Here is a 27,421-nt window from a genome sequence, read left to right as displayed (position 1 = left end):
CACACACACACACACACTCACACACACACACACACACACACACACACACACACACACACACACACACACACAGAGACACACACACACACACACACATACTTGTGATTCCAGCGCCACTCCAGCACTCCTGGGTTGGAGGTTGGATATGTGAATGCAGAGGAGAGAAAGGGTCACCATTTGTGTGGTCCCACTCTTTTGACACACACACACACACACACACACACACACAGAGAGAGAGAGACAAACAAACACACACACACACACACATATACATACAACTCTTATATCTTCGTAATAACAGGCTTGTTATTTAATAGCTACACCTTGTCAGCACACACACACACACAAATATATATAAAAAAACAATATTGGATGGAAAGAAAAAGCATGCAGTCCCAAACAGGGGATAGAAGGCGAAAAGACTCATCTGTAAAATTGCTTGCCTGTTTGTTCTGCCATTAGGGTGATTGTGGCAACACACCTCACCTGCTGGAAAGCTCTATGCTGAGCTCTTATGAGTTCAATTTGCTTCCACTTCATACGGTGGGTCACCAATCACCCTCCTGTCCAAAATCCAACTACCGCAATCCACAATCTTCTTCTTCTCTGCACAGAACGACTCCAAAGCACAGCATACAACATAAGTAGTATATTTGCAGGTTGAAAAGCTAGAATCTCAATTCTCATTTACTGAAGGCAGAGACACAGCCAATAATGGTGTCCCAGGACTCTGCTTGGAAATTGAGAAAGAGAGAGAGAGAGAAAGCCACAGGAGTGCCTAGTTACACTGAGCTTAATCTGCTTTGCTCTTGACTTATCCGCAGCTATTATGATACCATAAGGCCTCTGGCAAACACACATTAAAGTGCCCGGATCTCAAAAGGAGTACATCAAATTAATGTATTAGACACAGGAGGGACAATTAAACTATGTGCAGAACTATAGTGATTAAATTGTGATTAAACTGTACAAAATATAAGCCCTTTTGTTCAATAACATCAAGGCTTCACAGGTAGAGGAAGACGAGATGAATGCTGTTATGCAGTGTAAGCTCTAAAACTGAACATTATACAGACAAGAAGCAATTACTTTTGCTGTTTTCAGGTACACATATTCTTTTGATAGAATAACATACGTATATAATAGCTCCAGTTTATATTGATGACCTTCACTATAAGGTCTGTATTTGTCAGTCTTCCAGTCTGCCTCTCTCTCTCTCTCTCTCCCTATCTGTGTCTTCCAGTCTTCCAGTAATGCATGAAATGTATGCTTATAATCATACTGTATGTCATGTGTCACCACGGAGATATCTTCTCTTGTGCAGGTATTGTGCTCCATTCTCTTTCCTTTACAGCCCACAGCTGAGAAATGAGCAATGGGCACCCTGTGTTGCTTAAAATGCTAGCCAGAGAGCTAACATTTGAACACTTTACATTAGATAATGGAAGCAGCTCTGGAAAGTCCAGCAATGATTTAGATGCTGTCTCGTACACAGAGGGGAATGCTGAAGTAATTCATTAGGCTGGTACATGATGGGACGGCATTGTGCCTTAGAGGAAGTTACTCAATGTGGTGCTGTGGCTAGTAATGTAGTTGCATCAGCCAAAATCATGTCTGAGAGACATCGGTGTAGCAGCTCCCTTGCTTTAAGCCTTATCTCCCCTTGCCCCATGTCATTTCCTGTCACTAAAGAAATATTGTGACAAGGTTGATGGGGCTCAGCAGGTAGTCGTGTCACCGGAATGTGTCCTCTCCTTGCTTTGAAGAGAGCATGGCACAGTTCCAGCGTGACAGCCTTGGTAGTATTTCCAAGTACAACCCTTGCTTCTCTGCCTGAAAAGAAATGCAAGCTTAAAAAAACCAGTCACCCTTTTCTGTGCACCAAGGAAGAGCTGCAGTAATGAGCAGATATGGCGAGACTTGTGAAAGCTCCGGGGTGTCCCTGACATCCAGGTCTCATGTTCCGACACTCCTAGGCCATCAGTAATCTCCCGGAAATAGAATTCAAATATCTTGTTAGCTCCTGGTGGTAATGAAAAATTAAGGAAAAGCAATGTCAATTATTGCAAGGAATGGAAGCCCTTACAAGAAACTGCTATGGGCGATTCCCTCCCACATCTTTCAGACTTTTTTTTCTCAGGAGTAGGTTTTCAAACATGGATGTCTTCACTGGAAGATTAAGTTGTTGTCTATCCATCTGCAGTTTGCTTCTGTTGAAGATATTATATTAAGGTTTTATATATTTGTTTTAATATTTATATTACATAAACGTGTGTATATGTGTGTGTGTGTGTGTGTGTGTGTGTGTGTGTGTGTGTGTGTGTGTGTGTCTGTGTGTGTCTGTGTGTGTCTGTGTGTACTCCCTACAGGGCATGCAGATGGGCACACGGGAGCTGGAGGATATGGGGGCGAAGTTCTGCCAGAGCCTGCTGACGCTCAGAAAGAGCACCATGTTCTATGACAGCAAAGTCATCAGCCACATGCCACTGCTGGACGACAGTCTGCTGGACCACAAGTCACACAAGTATGTCACACACTCAAACACAAGAGCATTCACACACACACACACACACACACACACACACACACACACACACACACCTGTCATTACTGTAGAAATGGTGCAACTTCATAATGACTCCACTGTACGTTAATGCTCAGTACTGGGGTCTTCCCTAGACGTCCCTAAAGAGCGAATGCTGTGGCCATGTGCTTCAACACCATTAACAGTAAATTAAGAGGAAATAAAACGCACATCACACATGCCAGCCAGCATTTATCCACAGCTATTAGCGCAGCCGCCCTTGAGAAGGACGCTGAAGGAGGGATGACCTCAGCAATGTGAGAAACGCACTTTACGGACCCTTCCATACCGACAGTCCTAAAGCACTGCTTCTGTTCAGAAGCACATAACACTCTGTAGGATTCAGTATTTGATTTCATTGCTGTGTGTCACTGCAAATGACATACTCATACATACATACATACATACATACATAAACACATGCACGCACGCATGCACACACACACACACACACACACACACACACACACACACACACACACACACACACACACACACACACACACACACACACACACACACACACACATACACACTTACATTCATTCATTCATACATACATGCACATACACATACACTGACATACTTGAGGCCTGCTTAAGACCAACTGCATGTTTTCCATATTGGCCATAGTCTAATTTTCTAAAAAGAAAAGCTTTTAGCTTTTCATAGCCCCTTTGCTTTCCCCGTTGTTTATGGCATTGTACACCTGCAGGCCATCAGCTGAAGAAAGAGAAGTTGAGAAACTTATTTCATCCGAGGTTGGCAGAGCAGGCATTAGCTTGTAAATCCAGAGTGAATTGAGTTTCAACCTTCAGCACTGCTGGGAAGACTTTGTTTAAATGTGTTTCTTCTGTTAATCAGAACCTCTCTCAGACAGATGCATTTTTTCTCCCCAGTTCCTTTAAAGCTCTTTTTCATTAAGGCTGTAATATGGTGAGAAACACAGCTGTTTAAATCCCATCAGTGCCACCTTGCAAGAATTGAACATACATATGTTTTAGAAAACAGTAGCTCAGTGAATGTTTGTGAGTAAGAGCAGTGTTGATAACTGAGAGAGGGGGGGGGGGGGGGAGGAGGAGGTGTGGGAGGGAAATGGAGAACGCAAGGGTGTGCATGCATTAGACATTCAAAAGAGATGTGTCACTAGTAAGACTGATTATGATGTAAGCTGTAGCCATGTAAAAGAATACAGACCTGGCGTGTCTCCCGAGATAAGAGCATCATGACAGCATGACTCCATCAAGATTCCATGTCCTATGATAAACTACCATGTCAAAGCCTTCCATAAGACCGCAGTTTATCGTGTCAGTTGATTAACATGTGTATTAGTACCCCACTAGGAGTGGACATGCAGGCTTCCATGCAGTATGTTTTTATTTATTTATTTATGTGTGTGTGTGTGTGTGTGTGTGTGTGCGTGTGTGTGTGTGTGTGTGTGTGTGTGTGTGTGTGTGTTTTTATGTGTATCTGCGCATTGACTGAAATGCTTCAGAGGGTGCCACTGATGTTAATAGAGGCACCACACTGCAGTGTGTTGGTGGGAGTTCCTTTATGGGCTGACTGTAATGGTTTGTGAGAGCGCACACACACTTGTGCGTGGTAAACAGCACACACACACACTCGTGCGTGGTAAACAGGCACGGCCTTCATCTGAGCCACGGTGTTCATCTTCCAAGGCTTATCAGATTAAATCACCTCCCCCTGCTAGCAAAGTGAAGTGACACACATACACACAACTGACGTGTCACACACGTTGTGTCACTTTCAATCTGGCCCTTAATTCATTCGCGAGGCTCGCAAGTGGGTTTCCCCTCCCCTTGGAGATGTGTGTTTACAAACGTAAGCAGCTCTGAGGTGGAGGTCCCTTCACTCCCCTTACTCAAGTCAGATGAAAAGGCTCAGGCTTACCTGCTAGGAAAGATTCAGATGGACACTAACAGGGTTCCCCGTAGGGAGCAGATGCAGAAAATCCCTCTAAGCAGAGAGAGAGAGAGAGAGAGAGAGAGAGTCAGGTGTAATGTCAATTACATGATCCACTCACTAGTACACACCAGTTCAAATGTCTGCAGTAGCAAGACAATCTCAGTGTATTAGATGAGACCACTCAGGATTGCTACTTGTGGAGATGAACGGTGCAAATGGATGCTTTGTCTTTTGTTTTGTAAACAGCGAGAAGACAAAGAGACAGATCAAGTACCGGGTTTTAAAATGTACAGGGCAGAAATACCACAGAGACATTTCTTTAGCAGAAGCTCTCTTTTTCTCTGTTTTTTTATCAGGGAATGGCAAGATGGTTCTTCCATATCTCTTTAGAAAGTCACAAACTTTAAGTTAGCAGAACATCCCTAGAGCTTGGGCAGAATGTGAGCCCTCATTCTGTAGAATATGCAACCCAGTGGAGCAATGATAAGGTCAAGACTGTGTGTGCCTCTCTATTCTAACCACACACTCACTTTACCACTTAATCCCCCACCCCCACCCCCTACACACACACACACACACACACATACACACACACGCACACACACTCATTTAGTTGGCTTCTCTCAAAACACTGCCTTTTCATATAAAAGGCATTTCATTGCCAAACTACAGCAAGTTTAAATCCCCCCTCATTTTGTATAGAGAAATGGTGGCTATTAAAATCCAGAGTGCTTCTATCCATTATTTGACCCAAAGAAAGGAAGCGGTAATAACCTTGGGCTGCTGACTGGGGGTCATGGACGATGGCGAAGCAGATTGTGTGCTGTCCCTCCTTGCCCATTGTGTGCACCATGACAGCAGCGCTGCCAACAGCTCCAATCTAAACGCTAAAACTTGAGTGGGCGTGCTGAATGGGTCACATAAATAATCAGATTAAGATTAAGTCACGAATCGAATCGACGAGATGAATTTTACGTCACCCCTGTCACGCAGCCATGGGTGTCACAGTCACGTCTTATATGTGTCGAAGGAAGAAAAAAACAGTCAACTGCTGACAGGCAAACTAGAGCATTGTACTCAGCTCAGCAGTGATCTGAGGAAGGCTTGTGTGCATGATGGGAATGTGAAGACATATTATTCTCAGACATGCATCCTTTAATCTTATTCCATTTAGACATGCATGGCATCTTCCCTTCAGTAGATTTGGGCGCAGTGAAATTCATACCAACATGACTCACTCATGAGATTTATTAGGGATGTGGTCTATGCTATTTGATCCTTAGTTAGCATTTAATGTAAATTAATTAGTTGGCAAAAGAGGTTAATTAATAGGAGACACAAAGAGAATGGCATGGCAAACCATTAATTATGGATGCTGGACCAGCCAACTCATTCCCTGTACCCGTCACTGCTCATTATTAAAGTGCAATTCACAATTTAACCCTTTCGTGGGCTCACTTCCTCTGACTTTTAAAAGTGACAAGGTAAAGATTGCCTTCGGACAAAACAAAAAACAAGACATTCTTACATAACTGTGTGCTGCGCTTAACACTAATATGCCAGAAACATATACAACATATACATATGGAAGCAGCCAAAATATGATGGTTTTGATGAATTACTGTATATAAACTATCAATATCTATTGATATCAACTACTATAACAGAAATTGTATAAACTACAGCCTGCAGCATTCTCACCCACAGAACAGGCCGTACACAAGTAAACACACTTGGCCCAGGCTGTTCATTTTGCAGGTTACAGGGCTGTCCACACTGCCAAAGATAGGGATAACGACAATTGCAACCGAAGAGAAACACACACCTCAGAGGACATTTTGTTGACATTTTAGTTGTGGATGGCAGCGAACTTACTTACTGCTGAAAAGGCTGTGCTGACAGACTCTCATTTTGAACTTCAGCTTGATGTCAGCACTACAGGCTGAGAATGAACTCTGTTAACCTTGCAAATGTGCTCAGATTCAGCCACCACAGCAGCCTTTAAACATACAGTATAAAGATACATGTAGGTTCATATAAAGCTGGTCCCATGAATCTAAGGTACAGCAGATTACTAAAACTGGTGGGATGGACCAGTGGTCTTAATACTGGAGACAACCGAATACCAATGAGAGTTTAGCACCTGGGAACAATAGACTAACAGGAGTTGATGATCTGAATATAGTAGATAGATAGTTGTACTTTTCATGTTCCTGGTAAGGCAGGCTTCTGTCTGAATCTGTTCCGGTGCTTTCCATGTGAATCCCAGTGCTTTCAGTGCCTTCCTGCTGACCAGGTCATCCTTCACAGCCTAGTTCTTCAGTCTGTTCCTGCAGCCTCTCACAGAGCTTGACATCTCACCCACAGACATTCACAGACACCCTGCAACTACACACACTTGTACACAGACAGTTCAGCTGTGACCCTGCGTTGATACTTCTGCTGTTTGTTTGTTTGCTGAGCTGTTGGATAATAGATTCGACTGTTTTATGGTCACACAAAAAAATAATCTTTGATTGGCACACAGGGAAAAAAAAAACATTGAGAAGTTTAATCAGTGCTCTTGATAGCTGTAACCATAGCGACAAGGGGACATCACATTTGCTGCAGCTTGATGCTATGGTAATGTAGGGGATTTGGTAACAGAATTGTTGAAGTGCTGTTTGGAAGTCAAACAAGAATGAACAGCAATGTCCTTAGAGGATCTCAGGACTGTGGTAATTGTGGTATTAGAGTGACGATGGATAAAAGGAACATTATCTTTTGTGGCTTAAGTATACTATAACTTCTGTAACTATGGAAGTTTAATATCATTAAGATCAATGAACTTTATGTGTGCTATCACCTTTAATCATTAATTTATCAAAGGACATAAAACCAGAATGATCCTATGTTGAAACTATTTAATTACTTATATACTCTATTAAAGCTTTCATGGAAAATGTGAGGAATTACATTAAGGCATTAATTGAACACTAGGGAGCATAGGGTGGCATATGGTACTCCTTATCAAATTAATTTTCATTCATAGCATATGCCATCCACATATAATTATACTGTTATAGGTGGGCAAAGCAGTATGCGAATGGCTATCCAGAGTGTTTTGAACCTTACGCCCTTTCCCTCATTCTCACAAACACACAGACACACACACACACGCGTGCACACGCGCGCACACGCGCACACACTCAAAATGTCCGCAGTATGCCTCTGTAAGCTCTATGTGACCAGACTCAAACAGTGATTCTCATAGTTTAAGAACACCCAGGTCTCTGTGCTGAGACTGTACTGGCTTATGTATGACTGTAAGTTTGGTTCCGTTGCCATTGTGTATTTACATTATGGCTGTAGTGTTGAGGCTTTGAGAAGTTCTGCACTCCTTTGAAGAAGTGTTTCATGTTAATTTATTTATCAAGTGGACTTTCATCTGAACTCTTTTTTCTAGAATGTAGAGCAAGAACCCTTTCAGACTGAATAATCTTTTTTGATTGTTATTTTATTGTATTATTAATGGAGGATTCAGAATAGATAATAGATATAGAGAATTATAAATTCTTTGCACTTCAGACATCTACACACTGATTAGGGCCTGTATGATTTCAAGTCCTGGGCACAGGGTATTCAGACACAGGCAGATTAAATGTATCTACTGGGGTCAAATCTCCAAACCAAACCAAACCTCCAGAGATTTATAAACACTGAATTTCTGATTTGTACACTTCAAGCAATTCAGTTTCAACAGCAAGAGATCTATTTTACATTTTTAACATTTCCACACCGAAATATGTATGTTAGTTGACATGTATTAAATAGTTTGTTTTCTCTCAAATTGTGTTCACGGTCTTTAAACAAAGTGGAAAAGTAGATGATTCAACTTTAACTTTCCCACTGCTAATTATAGTGCTGACATGGAAAAGGGAGACCCATTTAGCTGAAGTGTCTCTCCCCCTCTGATAGCTATCGTCACGGCAGCCACTAAAAAGCCATGACCTGTCAGCACATGATGCCTGGGAGTAGGTGGAAAGAGAGTAAGGCCCTTTTGCCCCCTCAAAATGAACTGGAGTTTCTGGATAATGAGGTGTCAGAGCCAGGAAGGAGAATATCCACTCAGGATGAATTTAGCATAGATGTAAAACTGGGCAAATTCAAGAAGAGAAAAGAAAAAAAAAATGTTTTTAAACCAAATTAATTTGGCAGTTCATATAATAGAGAAGTTGTTGAGAAGATAATTAAACGTATCTCTGTTATATTAACCTTCTAGACTAACTGTGACTGAGTGACTGAGGTTTTATTTTTAATAAATTAGACATGCATGCTGTTTGAAAATACACACACATACACCTCATTGGTCAACAGATGGCCTCATTGTTAAATCCAGGAAAATGAGACATGCATTTGAGAGTCTCTCTCTCTCTCATTCTCTTTCTCACTCACACACGCATTTTCTGGTGATATCCCCATCCTTTGGACATTTGGACATTGTTTTTATTTTGGGTGCGACTGGGGGTTTTCCTTTAACTGTCAGCCTGCCTCTCAAAACATTCCTAGCCTGCCATAGTCTGGCCATAGTGTATAGGTGTAAACTATCAATTATGTGTTTGTGTATATGTATGTGTGTGTGAATTTCACAAAGACACTAATGTGTGTGTGTGTGTGTGTGTGTGTGTGTGTGTGTGTGTGTGTGTGTGTGTGTGTGTGTGTGTGTGTGTGTGATCCTTTACAGCTGTTTTGTTGATGACGAGCCACCCTGCGTGGAGGACATCGAGTACCAATCCCCCATGACCTCCAACCTCCCTGGCAGTGACATTGACTCCGAGGTCAATGCGAACATGTTCAGCACTGAGGACGAGGACAAGGATGAGGACAAGCAGATGCCACACTGCAGGAAGAACCGTCACACTGACCTCAAGTCCCGCCTCTACCCTCACCTGTGTCGCCCAGACTCCCTGTAGACGCTGTAGGCCTGACCTAGCCTGTTCAGTAGCGTCTACAGCGCTGACAGGCTCCAGCAGTCCAGCTGCGAAGCGAGTCGTCTCTCTTAGAAGAAAATGGTGAATCCTAGAACCTTTGAGGATTCTGTGTGGGTTCTTTTTTTAAGAACCTGAAGGTTCTCTTTATATATATATATTTAAACAAAAAAAATGTTTTACACGAGAAACTGAAACTCGACAGAATGTTTCTTTAGAGCTGAACTGTTCAACATCTAGACAAATGGCCCTCTCTTAAGAGGTTTCTGGGTAGAACATTCATAAGTTCTTTCATAGGTAAGCCATAGAACCCCATTTTTTTAAAGTGTAATCAGTGTCAGCATGTCTAAGGGAAAAAGGTTATTCTACACCAGTGATGGCGGTAACACCTACTATTGATATGGCAGATATAGTGATGTTGAAGCATGTAGAATCATGCACACCCTGTATATGCTAGCTGGAGACGTCACTGGAAATTTGAGTAATATCTAGTGATTTGCAATTAACAAGTAGCGGAAAACATCAGCACACCAGATTTTGTATTGAGCACCATTATGTACATCTTATCACCATACCATGCCATGTCATAAAATGTAGTATTGTATGGAATTATGTTTACATTATATAAACTACATAATATTTAGTTGCAAATTAACAAGCAACATTTTAAACAGTACTTTTTTGTAATGCATTTTCTTAAGGCAAAACAAACAGATGTTCTTTTGCATTTTAGCAGTTGTTGAAAATTATAGCACTTAACTTTGGTTAGATCAGGTCTTCATACTGTAGAACTAACATTAAAGGCTGCATTGTCATTAAGGCGTCATTCCTGCCCAAATATGAACATTTGGATCAAATGCAATTTCTTTGAAGAGAATTTTAAATTAAATTACATTTTCATAATGTCATCCCTGTAACAGTTTCTGGCTGAAACCTGACCATGTAAACGTACGTAGACTTTTGGTGGCAGCAACAATGTACCAGTGCCCTTAATTATTACAGTGTTCACACTTGGATAATGCTGTCTTAAGTGTCCAGACATGGGTACAAGAGTGCTTTCCAAGGAAGAGAAAAAAAAGGAAGTCCCTCTCTTGACAAGAGCCATTTTTGCACAACAATAAAAATGGAATTGAGTTTCTCTGTTTCACTGTGCATAGTGATTGGGTTTGTCTGTCTTGCGTCAGTGCAGTGGGGGAGAAAGACAAACATTTCAGAGTGAAAAGTGGACTTAAGTTACACAATCACACACACACACACACACACACACACACATACATACACAAAAAAACAAGAACAGATCGCTCTCCTGTCCGTCCCTGACCAAGGACTGGACACGAGCACTTGGCCTGGTCCCCGGGCGCCATAAAAAGGCTGCCCACTGCTCCTGGCTGCCCGTGAGGAAGGGCAGCTCAGGATGGGTGAAAAGCAGAGGACAATTTCCACCAGCGACATCTTCAGCATGCGTGTGTGTGTGTGTCCTGTGTCGCCGCCGAATGCACGGGTGTGTTGTGTGTCGTGCTGTGTGGCAAGAAATAAATGACACACGCACAAGAATCTGAAGACACCACAGCCATGAGCAGGGAATTATGTTGAGAAATAAAAAACACATACAGTATTGTGGTCAATAAGGCTGAAAATGAGTAATGACTGAATCGGATTCACCTTATGCTATATATGTTTCTATAACAAACTAGTATTCAATTATTTATCAGCTTTTTAGTTGTTTTCAAAAATGCTTTGAATTGAATTGGGATAGCTTACAATTCGAACATATTCAGAACATGAACAAAATAACATGGATTCCCTAGTATTTCCTACACTTGTGTCTGTTTGGTGCTAAAAATAAACTGTGTGGAATCTGCCCTCTCACTGTCCTCACAGAATCATACCAGTGCTGTTGATCTAGGTACATTTTTATGTTTGAACAACCAAAGATACACACTGCACCTTCAAGCTGTGTGTTGTTCACACTAACAATGGCGGCGGTGTGCCAAGCTGCAAGGCATGAATTAGAGCGGTTCTCCAATCTTGGCCCGCGTGCATACTGTTGAAGGCTTACTGGATGACCTTCACTGCATTCTCTGCCCCACTCTCTACAACCGGCCTACCTTCTCATGCATAGTCTGAGCAAAGTCTGTCAGGCTCCACCGCCATGATCCTCGCCCAGGTAAAGGTCTGCAAAGGTTAGCCACAAAGTGAGTGATAAAATGAGGATGAAGGATGAAAGCAATGAAAATGGACACAAATTTACACTCTTCGTATTTTTGTGCACCATTCCCTCCAGATGTAAGAGAACCTGCCCCTCTCAGATGTACTGGGTCTGAGCCTGATTGGTGTGGGTATCGCATAATGACTTTGCGGGTGACCTCCGTGCGCGCAGGCCTCCCCAAGCGTTGAGGCTCCGTCCTGGCCTGCAATCTCCGCCCCCCTTTACAGATGGATTGTCTAATTAGAGCGAGGCATTGGGACGCAGCACACCTGAGAAGGAGGGAGACGAAGAGAGTAAGAGAGAGAGGGAGACGAAGAGAGAGAGAGGTAAGCTGGTCCTCATTGACATGCTGTGAAGGAGACTGGCAGCACACACGGCTGCCTCTCCTAATGAGGGTTTCTCTCGTTTGCTGTCTGACACACACACACACACACACACACACACACACACACACACACACACACACACACACACACACACACACACCAGGGAGTCCACAGGAGTCGGACATCAGTAATCATATAATAATACCGCACGATGGAGAAGAACAGAGAGGTTTTAGAAACCTATTACACACACACACACACAGAGACACCTGTGGGGTTTCATGCACTAGGTCTCATGTCTCAGGACATGAAGTGAAGTCAGTGAGGGTAGCTGCACAGAGACCAGAGTATTTTGCCAGGCACTGGAACACCATAAATATGGATGGAAAACAAATATTGAAGGGTGTTCTAGCTTAACTACAGTCATTTATAAACTTTTACTAAACAGAACTGTAGGTGTGTGCTGTTTATTTCGGTTCAGTGCTCTTAGAAATGTCAATGACACATCAATTAAAATCAATTGGGAGGGAGGAAGAGGTGCTGTGCATGCGCGCGCGTGTGTGTGTGTGTGTGTGTGTGTGTGTGTGTGTGTGTGAGAGCAAGAGAGAGAAAGAGGGAGAGGACGAAAGAAATACAGAGAGGGGAAGAAAGAGAGAGTGGCAGGTAGCTTGTCATGTTTATCAGCGGGGACAGCTGTACAAGCACCCCATGCTGGTATCCTATTTCTGCTCCTCTTGTTTATAAGAGGGGCTTGCTGTCTGTGCTTGCTAGTGCCAATGAACAATCACTCTGAGCTGACGGGTCTTCTCAGAGGCATCAGGGGCGTTTCCAGTGAGCGGATCCAAGAGGCTGAGCCGTCTCTTCTTGTTAGAGCCAATATCGGCGCCTGCTGCCATGGCATCATGCACACGCTGGAGAGGCTCCAGCTGCATGCCTATCACTGCTTAACTGCTCTGTGTGTGCTAATACTGACGTACAGTCTCTTAGTGGTTCAATGGGTGAGTTTTGTGTGTGTGTGTGTGTGTGTGTGTGTGTGTGTGTGTACTTATAAAAATCAGGCTGTTTCATGTCCTCTTTAAATCATATTCCTCTTAAAGGTGCATTGTCTAGGATTTAGTGGCATCTAGCAGCAAGGTTGCAGATTGCAACCAACTGAATACCCCTCCGTCATCCCTCCCTTTCCAAGCATATAGGACAACCTACGGTGGCCATCAGTTGCCATAAAAACGTGAAAGGCTCTCTCTAGAGCCAGTGTTATGGGTTGTCCATTCTGGGCTACTGTAGAAACATGGCGGTGCAACATGGCAGACTCTGTGGAAGAGGACCAACTCCCTATGTAGATATGCAGGGCTCATTCTAAGCGAACAAAAACAAAACAATTCGTAGATCACCCTAATTTCTACACACGGCACCTTTAAATAACAATCCTAAAATGTTCAACTCCTTTGATAAATCCTCAGATTGTCATGTTTATATCCCAAAGGCAACAATTCAGTTTTAAAGTTTGGATCCAGTTCCCCTTTGACCCAGTGGTTCAGTATTTAAATCTAGCTTTTTTTATGCTATACATAGCAAAATACATGGCATTTGTAAATGTATGCAAATTTGGAACTTTCATGAAGCTGCAGATTCTACCATTCAGGCTTCTGTGGGGAGGGGAGGGGAGGGTAGTGGGAATGTGCACTTTACCTCAAGCTAAGGTAAGTTGTCTATCTTGTGTGAAACTTGAACTATATTTATAGTTCCTATTTCATTGATACATTCATATCAACATAGATGTATAAAAATGTATCTGTTTTACGCATGATGAGGTCATACATTGTAGTTGATTGTTGACATGGTTTCACAAGCCAATACATATTTTAAATAACACATTGCTTGCTCTCTGCTGCAGTCGGGACTATCTGTGTTTGGACAGAGGTGCTGATGAAACCTAAGCTGAGTCACACGTCTGAGAGGTTCAAATGAACCTGAACAATCCGTTCATAGACTGCCTTCATACACGGATTCATGCCAAACTTTTAGGCATGAGAACTGTCAATGTTTTCATATTTTCTCATGGTCAAAGCATGACAGTAGGTGTCAATTTGTCTGAGCCACCTGTTGCTGATACTGCTGTAAAGATTGACATGCTTTTGCTCAGAGTAAACACAACAAAGGCAAAGACCGCTGCACACTTAAAGCAGGTATGGACAGATGGTGCCTGGGAAGAGGTGAGTGAAAAGAAAACAATTACTCCAGCTTGCTGCTGCAGCTGTCAGTAGACTAATTGAGTTTTAAACACTGAACAGAAAGGCAAAGTTAATGATCGCTTTACTTGAAAGTACTTTTGTAAATGGAAATAGTTTCCTTAGTTAATTTGGTCCAAACTTGGACCCCCCCCCCCCCCCCCCCCCATAACACTATAAACACCTTTGAAAAGGAAAAGTGCCCCCCACCCCCCACCCCCCAGCTGAGAGATAAGAGGGCTAGTCTGCTCTTTCCAGTTCCAATGACGTCTACATGCAGCCGGAGCTTCCTGCCTGCCGCTCTCTCTCGCATATACTCCTTCTTTAAACTTTGCCTTTGGCTCAGGGCACCACTGCACCAGCAGATAACAGACATAAAAGGGGAGCTACACCACATTACCGGTGTCAAATCTGCCTGTAGTGGATAATTGACCACTTTTTTCCTGTTCATAGTGGGAGGAAATCATATTCTGCCCTCTGGTAACCACAGGCTGCTTTCCAAATGTGCAAATGCATGGTCTATAATTAACCACAGTTTTGCTCACAGGAGGCCAAGGAAGGTAGAGCACAGCAGCCCCTACGAGGTCACAGAGAGAATGTTAAAAATACAGTAATGTTGGGTTTTGGTGCCATTAACCAAATTCATTAGTGTTTCTTAGTCAACAGATCACAGGTGAACAATTCTAGTCAAAACAAATGAATATGCTGAATTACTGGCTGATTTTAGGGGTTTCATATTAGATAGGCGTCTAAGTGCGAGAGAATCGTGTCTTATCATCAGAGAATCACTTCTAGACTGTGTTAAAATACTTTTTTAAGACTGTACTATACCATAAGGCTGGGCTGGCACTTTGCTCACGGTGCCATTGGATTAAATGAAAGTCATGCCTGATCACATACAGGTCCATCTAAGCAGTATGAAAGGCAATCTGAAGCCATTAGGGTGGCTAAAGTGGAGCTCCTACAGCCAGCTGTCTAAGATCTACTTAACTGCATGTATGGACCACTGACCCAGAACTGCTGTGGATCAATGCAGAGGTCCCAGACAGAGAGTATTACATGGCTGATTAAATGCACCTATGGAACCTGAGGACTCTTAATGCAGTCCCACTCTTTCCCACCTCATCTCAACTGACTGGGCTCAATTTGGATTGAGTGTGAATGCAGAAAAAACAGCAGCTCTTAAGGCGCTTGTAAAAGTAACACATTTGCTTTCCGTCCAACCTCCCGTGAAATAACACAGTTGAGCTACAGTTGGAATAGCTGCTGGTAGAGTAGCCTGACCAACGATTAACTTCATGTCCTACATTAGATGTATTTCTGGGGCATGTTTTGGAATGATGTTTGAGCAAGGCTTCGGATTTGGAGGTCTGTGTTAGCTTTCTGACAATCCACAATTCTCTGGAGCCTTGAGGGGTTAATTTTCACTGCAGAGAAGTGAAAGCCACCTCAGCTTCCACATTCCCCTGCCCTATGTGCCCTGTGCAGTATGCCTACACCTCAGCTTCCACATTCCCCTGTCCTCTGGGCCCGGTGCAGTATGCTTAATGCTCAGCTATGAAGCCTCTCTGCTGTAATGAGATGAAGCTGAGAGCAGAGAACAGCACAGGCGTGTGTGCCATCCTCACATAAATTGTTTAAAACCGTCCACCCCCACCCCCCAGCCCCCTTTACTCTGCAGCCCACATGAACCTCACCCCTTCAGTGCATCCTAATGTCTCTCTGCAGGGAATTTCATTATGGCCTAGATTACAACAATCATTCTTCCAGGACTGGGGTGGGGTGGTGTGGGGGAGAAAATGGCTCACCGGGTTGGCATGACATTTCTGGACCTTTCCCGCATTTGCCATGTGCCTTATCAGGAGCTGTAATGGGTTTTGTTCTCCCTTCTCCTGCTGTCCGCTTTCTCTCCTTTCTCTCTCACATTCGTTCTGCCAGGGAGGTTCTGAAAGGTCCATACACACACCTAAGCAGGCGCTGATTACAAACGCAAACTCTCTAATCCTCTGTGTCCATCCGCTTTAATCTTGTAACATAATGAGGTTTTTATTTTCTGTCATGCCCATGTCTCAAGTCTTGCTGAAGCAGGAGGGCTGGAGGAACGTTGGTGTCTGCGGGTAGACCGCAGTGCTCTGATGTGTGCTCCAACATCCCCACTAAAACAGATCATGTTTGTGGGGCGTGCTAACTAATTACTGTGTCAGGATTGCCGCCAGCAGGTTATGCGCATTGCCAAATCAGTCTGTCAAATCAGCAATTTCAGCTGAGCACTGGCTAGGCTGTCCCAGCAGCTAACCGTCTTAGCTCACAGCTAACATATTTGTCTGCTAGCTCTGCCGCTAGAAAGCTTGGGTCAGTGTTAATAGCTTAATCAGCCCAAAGGCTGGCTGGCTTGGCTAAGTGTGAAGGCTCAGGATATCACACACTCTCAGGTCGGCTGTGTGCATTCAAGCACACTGACTGCTCTTCACATCTCTCCTGAATACATCAAATTGACATCTCCGCTCCGAGAGCAGCGATGGGAACAGCATGAATTATCTGATTTGCCGACTCCCAGCTAGCCCCTCCCTGCCCGACTGACAGGCAAACACGAGGGGGTTCAGAATGTCCTTTATGTCTGACTGTAAGATCAATGATAATCTGAATTCTCCTGGGGGTCCTCATGGCCAGAGAAGATTCTTCACAAGGCAGTCCCCATGAGGCTTCCCATGGAGCCACTTGTTCAAATCAGCACGACTGGTGGATCAGAGCACAAAGCAAAGACAAGCTTTCAAAAACCCCTCAAAAATAGACTCCAATCTCAAGCTTGTGATATGATACACATTATGTTTTTCATACAGTTGTTTTTTTTCAAGCCTCTTGTTAATTTAAACACATTTCAAAATGAAAAAAGCAGTACTATTATCATTATGGAGTAGATAAACATGGTGAAATAAATTGTAAACGAATAAGTCATCAGGGTTGGACTACTATGGTTTGACCCTCAGGAGATGCCTATCATCTTTGGCGATTCCCGTCTAGCTTCGGTAATAATAGCATTTTACCCCTTTCTCAGCTCTCAGCCGGTGAGAGGTCCTTTGGCTGCCTGCTGCAGCCTACACCTCACAGACTTTAAGGACTTAACAGGGGAAGGGAAAAGAACACCAGGGGATGTAAAATGAATTTTTCTCCACTCACTCAGCTTCCTGGATAGTGTTATGTAAAGGCTGGTCTAGCCTCTTGCCTCTGTATTCTCATGGCATGTCTTGGCCTTCTCAGGAAGCAGTAGAGAAACAGTTGTGGCCTGTCATCCTATTACCGATCATTCACGCCACAGAGCAGCCAGACATGACTGTGGAACTGGCCATGAGGGGGGGGGGGGGGGGGAGATGGAGAGAGAGGCGGACCCTGAATGTTGGATGCCACAGCAAGCGCTGAGTCGCTAGCTGAAGGACTCAATGGAACATGAAATGAAATTAGCATCTTCATAAATTCTGGAGGCAACAGAGCAAAGCATGGTCTGATAGACTTTTCTCATGCCAAGCTTTCTCATCTCCTGGCTGCTGCCACCCTCCACCCAGCGAATGACTAACACGGTGATATGACAGCTCAGCTGTGTCTGCAAGCCAAACCATACCTAAGTGCTTTATTAGTCTTCTTATCGGACTACTGAAAGCATATGTAGCTGAGAAGGGCTGTTGTAATTTTGCCAGTCCCAGGCATTTCAGCAGTGAAAGCAGTTTGATAGCAGTGTGTTTAAAAGAAATGGTGCAATGTCTGTAAATAGATGGCTGCTTTTAAATCTCTGCATAAAGCCCACCTTTATCCATGTCATACATTACAGTACGAGGAGGTGGTAAGATGACATGTGAATTAATAAAAAAAGTTTTGTTATAATAGGCTTTGCATATCTGAGGAGGTAATGTGGCGTTCGATGGTTAGAAGCGTAGGCATAGCACTGGCTGATCATGCGTTGGCATGATTAAAGCCATTAAATTGGGCCAGACAGAAATATAACCAACTGCTTATGTTTCCTATTAATGTTGGAGGTTTTTTTTATGAATGAGATGTATTGCTGGAAACCCGGTGCTCATAAATATTCCTCTTTGTTCTGTAGAGGGGCCATATTTTTCCTGCTTATGAAAGCATAAATATAGATTAAATGGCTCATTGGAGCATTGAGATAAAATGCAGCTTTGCAAGACATTGTGTCTATTTAAACAAAGCCTTACAGAATACTAAATTTATGGCATAAATGTTTTAACATAGTGTGTTGTTACCTGTAATTTAGTAGGATACCCTTAATGTCTTTTTTAAAGTTAATACGTCTCACAACCATTTCATAGCAAATGTTCCCATGGCTATGTTGTAGAATAACTACAAAGCATTCGCTTTAGAAACTACAGTTTTTGTCTTTTATGTTCTGTATAATGTAACATGCATTAAAAAAAAAAAAAAAAGTCAAGTTAGTGGACAGCCCAGCAGGAAAATTTGAATTTGATTATTAGTGACAGACAAATCTATCAGGGAGTCTTCTTTTCAGATGAGCAGGACAGGTGTGTTGACAGACTTGTGTGACTTGATATGGTTTGGCCAGCCGAGTTCTCTGTGTTTTGGAGACCGGTGTGTCACGGAGGTGCTTCAGCTCCTCCAGCGGTCAGCTTTACACTCTTGGGTTTCATAAATCATTCTGCTCAAATCTTTTTCTCTGTCTCTTTCTGAGTACGCCTTAGCCCAGGCGCCTCGCTTTGGCCTGTCATTTCAGACTGAAATGTGTTCTGGGGTTTGACACAGACCACAAAAACCAAGTCAAGTTTTTTTTTTATTCCATAGGAAAAGAAATTGAATTATCAAATGATGGTTTAGAGCTGCTGAGGTTTTTTGACCTGGTTCCCCTTTCTCTTAAACTTCCATTTGTTGACTTACTGCAGACATTCTGAGAGATATGAAGGTGGTGTTATGCAGGCTGAAGACGGATATTCTATGGATGATACTCAACTATTTCAACTGAAAAATAGTGATTAATCGTGATGTTACGTTCACGGACAGTCCGATCCTTTTCAACAGCTCTTTGGTATGAATTAACTGAGTCATACTTGAGAACCGTTCTTTTTATCATTGTGCCCAAATTTCACTGCCTGGCCTTGATCCACTCCACTCCCCTTAACGTAAAAAGAGAGAACCCGCGAGTCACAAGAGATTAGACGTTGTATGGTAGGTTCCTTAAAGGCCGAATAAGTAGGATTTGTTGGTTGCTGTTTGTAAACACCATTCAAAGTTGGCCCCTCCTCCCCGGCTCAACGTGTTAGAGAGAGAGAGAGAGAGAGAGAGAGAGAGAGAGAGAGAGAGAGAGAGATCAGTTGTAGTTAAGCAAGCTAGAGTGTGAATGAAGAGAGGTTAGCGAGAACAGAGCAGAGAAATAAAATACTGTTTTCTCATTGTTTCACAGCAGTTATGTCCTAAAGCACAAATAATCATGGCTGTGGTGTCATCCTCCTGTTTGCTAAAGCTAGTCCACACATGTGAAATGAAATTAGATGGGTGGGATGTCTAAGTTTAAATCTGATCCAAATCTTACCCCATCATTATACTAATGATTATTTCACAGATAAAAATAGAAAAGGAACGGAGCTATAAGATCTGGCTCCCTTCAAAGAGCTGTAATTCCCGTCACTGCAGCTTATTGCTGCAAGCTTTCCTGAGGCAGTGTCTGCCCTGTGGTCAGTGCAGGTATAACATGGGCAGAAGTCAACAGAGACTGCCACTCTAGCCAAGAAGTTTGGTGAAAAAAAAAAAAAACTCAATCAAAAGGTCTGCCAGTAGGACGCAAGGCCATATCCAGTCAGGTTGGCAAACATGTTGTCCTTGACTTTGCATATAAAAGTAAGCATCACTTTAAGCAGAAGACAGCATAAGCAGCATACAGCATTCACACTTGACACATGTCTGAAATAATGGAACTATAGAAGAATGTGTTACTACACCGTTTCATCAGATTCTACAGGAGTGCGATGACATACAGCCAGTGTGTTCATGTGATCAGAGGTTGTGTGATGTGTGAGGCCAACTGATCAGAGGGCTTTTGTGCTGCTAAGACAGATGGGATAAGCAGGAACTGGGCACATGGCCACGTTGCCTTATGTCTGTCGCACGGGTGGACTGTCAGAGCATGTACATGGCTCCAGGTTTTCATTCCTTGTATAACACATCAGTTGCTGGATAACTGATATCATTTGGATTATGAATTGTGAAGAGACTGAATGTACAGTGTGTATGATTTAGGGGGATCTGTTAGAAGAAATGGAGTATCGTATTCATAATTATGTTTTTGTAGCTAGATCACCTGTAATTACAAATAGTTTTTTTTGTTAGCTTAGAATGAGCGCTTCATATCTACATAGGCAGCAGGTCCTCTTCCACGGAGTCCACCGTGTTGCACCGCAATTCTACAGTAGCCCAGAATGGACAAACCATAACACTGGCTCTAGACGGGGCCTTGCTCGTTTTTATGGCAACTGTCGGCCACTGTAGGTTATCCTATATGCTTGGATGACAGAAGGGTATTCAGTTGGTTGCAATCTGCAACCTTGCCGCTTGATGCCACTAAATCCTGCACAATGCACCTTTAAAGAAATAAATAAAGTCTAATAAGGTGTGCACCCAATGGTTGAAATGAAACCCATCAATGCTCTGTGGAGGAGTTTACTTCCAGTCTAATGGGTAACAGAAACATGTATACTAACTTCAGTTCACTTACATAAAAGCTTAGAACTACATCATCACCAACTGATATAACATGCTTCATTATTCAATTGAATAGCAACAGAGAGTCATGCAAGAGGCGCTGTACACAGAATGATTCACAGAATGAGTCATCCTACCTAGGCATCACGGTTCAATCTGACACAGGGTAGAAGTGCTTCCCTCAAACTTTCCACTAAAACTCCATTTCCACAGCACGGACTGCTTGTCGGCAATCTCACTGCTGATTTATCCCATTACTGAGGAAGCTGTTTTCTCAGCCGTATCATCTCTTTCAGGTCCAGACACAAAGTCACATTTTCTTTTTCTTATTTGGGTGAAAACCTGAGTGAGCAAAGCAAACATTATCTTTTTTTCCCTTCAGCCCTGCCCTGGAGAAGAGTCCCCAGCAGTAAATAAGCTGTGTCTCCTCCATCTGTTTGAACCAGCAGGGCCGCCACATGGGTGTTTACATTCACAGCGGTGGACTACAAACGCTGAGCTCACTCAAACTGCCTCACTTTGTTTTTAGCGTTAATAGAGTGGAGTTCTCCATGACCCACTTCAACAAGCTTGTCCACATGTCAAATGCAGGAAATTGTGCCTTCTGCCTTGCAGTTTGAGTCTACCTCTTCGAGCAGAATAAAGAGAACGGCAGTCCAGGCAAAATGAGCAGGATGACTATTGGTTATCATTTCAGCATTTTGGCAAGATGCATATTTTGTTTAATAGTCACTTAGTCACACGAAAAGAACAGAACACTCCTGTCCGTCCCTGACCGAGACGGACGGTTCACTTGGCCCCCGGGCGCTGAGAAGCTGCCCACTGCTCCTGGGGGGTCCTGGAGGAAGGACTTCCCGGGATGGGAAAAAAGCAGAAGACAAATTCACGGCGACCTCAGGCCTGCGTGTGTGTGTGTGTGTGTCCTGTGTCGCCTCCATATATAACACGTGTGTCTTGCAGTGAGTCGTTTGTGCAATAAAAAACTGACAGCAGTCAGCCTTGTTTGTTTTTGTTTTGTAGTTCTTCATGGTTTTTTCCAGCCTCTGGATAACTCCATTAACAACATATTGCGTGTCAAACCCCATTGCCTTGAGTAGCTGTGCAGCCCCAGCACATATGCTCTTCAATGTCATTAGGGGAGGCTCAGCCCAACCCCTTGAACAACCTTCAACATCTTCAACAATGTATATACAGTTTATCAGAACATTTTGTCCTTTTCTCCATCTCCTGCTATTGGGTCTAATAACTCTTGATTCGACACAGCTAGCGGTGTGTAGCTGTACAGTATATAAATGAGGTTATGCAGCAACTTGTGATAATAAGAACTTTCACTGTGTTTCCCTTCTTTATTGTCAATAGGTTTCCCTAAAAGCCACCGTGCAGGTCAACTCCCTCTCCTTTGACAGTCAGTCAGTCAGATAGCAGAGAAATCAGAGAGACAGATGATGGTCGGGAGAAAAATGGGTCAGTAACTGAGACCTCATTTATATTCATAACTGAATGTAAATCGGTCTGATATTCCACTTCCATACTCTGATCATCCAGGACCAACAAAGCTACAGATGATAAATGTGGTAAATAAATGAAATGTCTAAATTAATTGATTCCTATTTAATGTCATTATCACCAAGACCAAGGTCCATTCATATTGATTTGTGTTGTTATTCTCTCCTTTGGTGGCAACACCACATTACTCTATTTGATACAGATACAAAGGAGAGAGCACTTACACAAAGATTGGAATGTCATCAGATGTAGTTTTGCACACTGCCGACCATGGTTTGAAAAGTGCCGGGGACATAGACATGGGCGTCAGCTTGGTTTGAAAAGTGCAGGGGACATAGATGGGATTTTACATGATCCTACCTGTCATTGGGCCATTGTGTGTCTGACTCCGCTATTATGACGAGCGTAGCCCAAATACAAATGCACTCACATTTAGCAAACATGCTAAAAACATGTGGGCTGTGTATCTGTCAATTAGTGGCCAGTGGATACAGAACTCTGCAGTGAGAAAACCTTAATGTAATTATTTGCACTGTCACCTCCGGTGTCTGAGGATGCAGGTTGGAGTACAGGTGCAGGAGTGCAGGTGTGCAGGTTGGAATATACACATTTATATAACATCTCATACAGAGCAACATATTAAAATCCTAACACCTGTGAATACTTTGCCAAGTTTACAACCATGGATGACACCTAGAAATCAAATCCTGTGCACTTCACAGCAGAGACAGCAGTGACGTTAGCCACAGACATCTATGAGCCCAACAACAAAATAACCTACTGCATGTATTCAACAAAAGTAGCTGTAACTAGCTCACCAATGAAACAACCAAACACAGCTAAACGTAATTATAATAAACTATCACCTTTATATGGTCCACTGCAAGTTATCCATGTGTCACACAGTCAAGTCCACTGTTATTTCAGTTATGAAGCAGGATGTATGCTAGACATGATGAACTAGTAGCTGGGTAGTTAGAGATTAAGTCTGGCCAGAGTCGGTCATCACACCAAATCCGACTTTTTTATCCACAGCAACACTGTCTTTTATTTGGACTTGGCATACGGAACAAACCTTGCAATGAAAGCAACACTTAGAAATCCTGTTAAAGCACATAACACCAGGAAGACATAAAGTTTCTGACATATGTAGAAAAGCATGTATTTTAAGATGAACAGCTAATCAGCTAAACAATAATGGACTGGAACAGAGGTGATGGCAACTGACCGGGGGTCATAAAAGAATAGCTACATTGTAACACTTAAACTAATGTTACACAAAACTTAGATTTTATTTTTATATGTCAAAAATAACAAAATAACTAAAACTGAAAAAAGTTCACTTTTATTTAGAAATGCCATTGAAGAGTGAGTCACAATGACAATGAATGTGAGAGAGATTGGGAGTGTGATCTGGAAATGCCAACAGGCTGGATTCAAATCCAGGTCCCCATGGGCACTTGGCTACCACTTGGCCACAGCTCCCCCATAGTTTCCTAATTGTTTCAATGATACTTGGAATCAAGTATTTGTGATTTTTCAGTCAAATGTAGGCCTAAGTTAAAATATTACATTGCTGCTAATGCACACACGAAACCACAAAGTGCCCCCACCACCCAGCCCCTCCATATCAGTCAGTGTCAAGCACACCTCCAGCATTTCCTCCACTGGCCCAGGAGCCCATTAAGAGAGTGCCAAACGTGCACCAGTGAGAGCCTCCCCCAGGCCAGTGGGCAGGACAAGCACCCTGGGCAAGGAAAGGGTTCTAGCTGACTGGGATCCGTAATTACAGTTCAGAAAATTTGACTTGCGCTGTTGCCGTTTCGCCAGTCTCATTTAATTAACATGTTAAATACATCACTGATCCCCCCCAGACACACGCACACACACACACTCACACACAGACACACACACACACACACACACACAAAGACACACACACACACACACACACACACACACACACACACACACACACACACACACACACTCTCACACAGTCTTCTCCAACATGGATTCCAAAGAGGAGTCCAGTAGTCTGCATAGGAGGACCAGAGAAGGGAGCCGGATAGTTAGTTGGGAGAATTCTGCTTCTTCTGAACATGCCTTCCTCTTATCTTTAGTTTATTTTTAAAAGGGTGTGTGAAGCACTGTGTGTTATTTCACTGACTTCCACTATGCAGGTAAAAGACCCATCTTTGCATTCATCCCCTCAAAGTCCCTCTCTCATGTACATAACCTCATCCAGTAACGTTTGCTGGGATCTGAGGTACAGAAAAAAGAGCCGTTTAAGGCAAGCTGTTAAAGTCAACTGTTGGAAGAGATTTGGTATTATTGATAGAAAGGATCCTTCTTGTGGTGATGAACCACTGAGATAAAGACAAACTGCCCTTGAAATAAACAGAGAGGAACTGGCTTCAAAAGAAGCAAAGTCACACTTAATTTACATAAATATCCGCAATTATGCACAAGGGATAAGAACAACTTGAGAGCAAGAGAGAGAGAGAGAGAGAGAGAGAACAAATGCAGTTACAGCGGATCATTCACAGTGCAGCACAGCGGTAGAATAAAAGATTGTCTATCGATTGAGCGTTCACTCCTAATAGCTTGTTGATATGCTCAGGGAAGGTGCATTCAAACTTACAGAGTTCCTTTAACCCCGTCATAAAAACTACCTTCCATTAAAAGGAAGTCTTGAGAATGATTAAAGTCAATACTACCTCTTTCATGTGATGAATAGAACAGTGTGATCCAGAAAAAACATAGGACTCATTACATTCCACACTAAAATGACATAATGTCCTTCAACATGCAAGGTAGGTCATATAAAAAACAAACATTTGTTCTTATAGTATGTTACTGTATATTGAAAGGGCTATAATAAATGATGTGTGTTAACACACTGTTATCGTACATGCTACATGAAAATGAACACATTTGAATTTTGTACTGACTTCTTTTCAAATGGGTTAGTGTTTGATGACCCATCCCTACACAGGAGTATGAAAGAGCTTGTCTCCGACGCTGTGTGATAAAGCATACTAAAGCAGGTAATCAGTGGCCAAAACAAATGAGATGGGGGAGGATAGAAGTAGTGCTGGAGAGCTGAATGGATGAATGTTAGACTAGCAAGGCCAACAGGCATCTTGTGCTGAGCAGATGAGATCCCTTAGCCCAGACGATCAATCATTCCCTGATGTGCCATTTGTAGCCATACTTGTTAATTCAGGGCCGCTCAGACAAACAAAGAGATGTAGACAGAACAGAGAAAAAATCAGCAAACCACAGCACAAAAAAACACCATTTATTCACCTAGCTCAGTACTTGAAATTCCACCTTCAATATTTGATGCTTTAAATTCCAGGCTGTATTTGACTTCCACAGACGTACTGAGAGGCACTTATGGCTGTAGTGCATAACTGTTCCTAAATAGGAATGATGTGTGTGTGTGTGTGTGTGTGTGTGTGTGTGTGTGTGTGTGTGTGTGTGTGTGTGTGTGTGTGTGTCCTCACTCATCACTGGGTGAAGGAGGAGGAGGAGGAGGAGGAGGAGGAGGAGAGGGACCACCACTGCAACACCTCCCAAGAGTGGTCTGGGGCAGGTTATGATGGTATGGGGCAGGTTATGATGGGATGGTTGTGGAAGATTCGGAGAAGAGTCTTGGTGGGCCTCGCCGGGTAAATGCGGTTGAGTTTTGATATCCCTGGTGCCATTATACATCTGAATACTATTGTATGTGAGTGTGTCTTTGTGTGTGATTATGAACATGTTTTATCTTCCTCTAGGTAACATCTACACAGACTAACAAACCGTAATGAATAACATGTAAATAACCATGATGTGGCGCCAACTGTGAAGTCTAAACGCAGCGGGGCAAGACCATCAGACGGCTGAGAGAGGGGAATGGTTGGGGAGAGACAGTCTCTGAACAAAGTGTTCTCATTATGCAGCTGCACATGTGACCGTAGGTAAATTAATTAAAGAAAGGCTGCTTTCATTCAACCCTCAAAAGATGAATAAAACACACATGTACGATAAGGAATTCATAAGGTGTGGGTGTCTTTCGGTCTTGCAGTTGTGTCTGTATTTGTGTAACAGGACTGCAGTGTGCTCACATGCATCTGTAATGGCGCTGTCGTGACTGTCTGGGGTCAGTTAGTTAAGTGCTACAGTCTGTCAGAGTGCCATTATGCTTTATAGCAAACCACGTTTCTCTGCAACATTGTTGTAACACTGTAATAACACTCTAAGAATAAACTAATTAAATAAAATGCACTTGTTCAGTGAATTCACCATTCAGCTTAACCTCGGTGTGAGCTTTAATGCAACCTCAGAGTAATTGTGTTGCCTGCTGGGTCAGGAAATTAACTGAATAAAAAGCCTTTCATGGACAACATTGATTTAGTGGCCTAGTAAAGCTGTGTGAATTAAATTAGTCTACTGTAAAATATACTATACTATACGTTGTAGTATCTATTGTTCAGAAATATATTACTGTGAAAAAAAGTTTTATAATAAGTGGCTTTACATTTCACTTTGAATCCTGTGGAGCTCCTATACATCTTCTGATCATTTTGAAGCTGCTTTGAAACCTGGACTTTGCAGACTTGGGGTGAGTCTGGTTTTCCTGTGATGTTTATTCTTTTCTTTCATTCCGAATAAAAGTAGAAAGCCCATGGTGACCGAGACTTTCCTCTTGCATGTTTTTCATCTTTCACCAGCTGCTTTGTGTTTCACGTTTACATTTCAATTTTTAGATGTGGCACACCTTGACCAGATATTCTTGCCCTCGGCAGCAGACTGGAATAATCATTTATCCATTCATCTCCCACAGGCCTTTCAGTGGTTACATTAATCTCCCATAGGCCTTACAGTGGTTACATTCATCTTCAAGCTGGAACATGTTCCCTGAAAATTATGTAAATAGTGCTCCAGCAATATTACCACTGGCA

General features: G+C 42.8%; 1 protein-coding gene across 1 annotated transcript in view; it reads left to right on the top strand.

Moving 5' to 3' along the window:
- The window catches only part of LOC105892127 (cytosolic carboxypeptidase 4), a 90,079-nt gene extending 79,458 nt beyond the window's left edge, over positions 1-10,621 (top strand). The window contains exons 23-24 of the mRNA XM_031564583.2: positions 2,370-2,524; positions 9,234-10,621. Coding sequence (XP_031420443.1) covers positions 2,370-2,524; positions 9,234-9,462 — 384 coding nt within the window. The 3' untranslated portion in view covers positions 9,463-10,621. The remainder of the gene's footprint in view (positions 1-2,369; positions 2,525-9,233) is intronic.
- The last annotated feature ends 16,800 nt before the right edge of the window (positions 10,622-27,421 follow it).

Source organism: Clupea harengus, chromosome 3, assembly GCF_900700415.2.
Source record: "Clupea harengus chromosome 3, Ch_v2.0.2, whole genome shotgun sequence".
Taxonomy (NCBI): domain Eukaryota; kingdom Metazoa; phylum Chordata; class Actinopteri; order Clupeiformes; family Clupeidae; genus Clupea; species Clupea harengus.
Note: the sequence above shows the minus strand (reverse complement) of the source record. Positions and strands in the feature narration are given on the sequence as shown.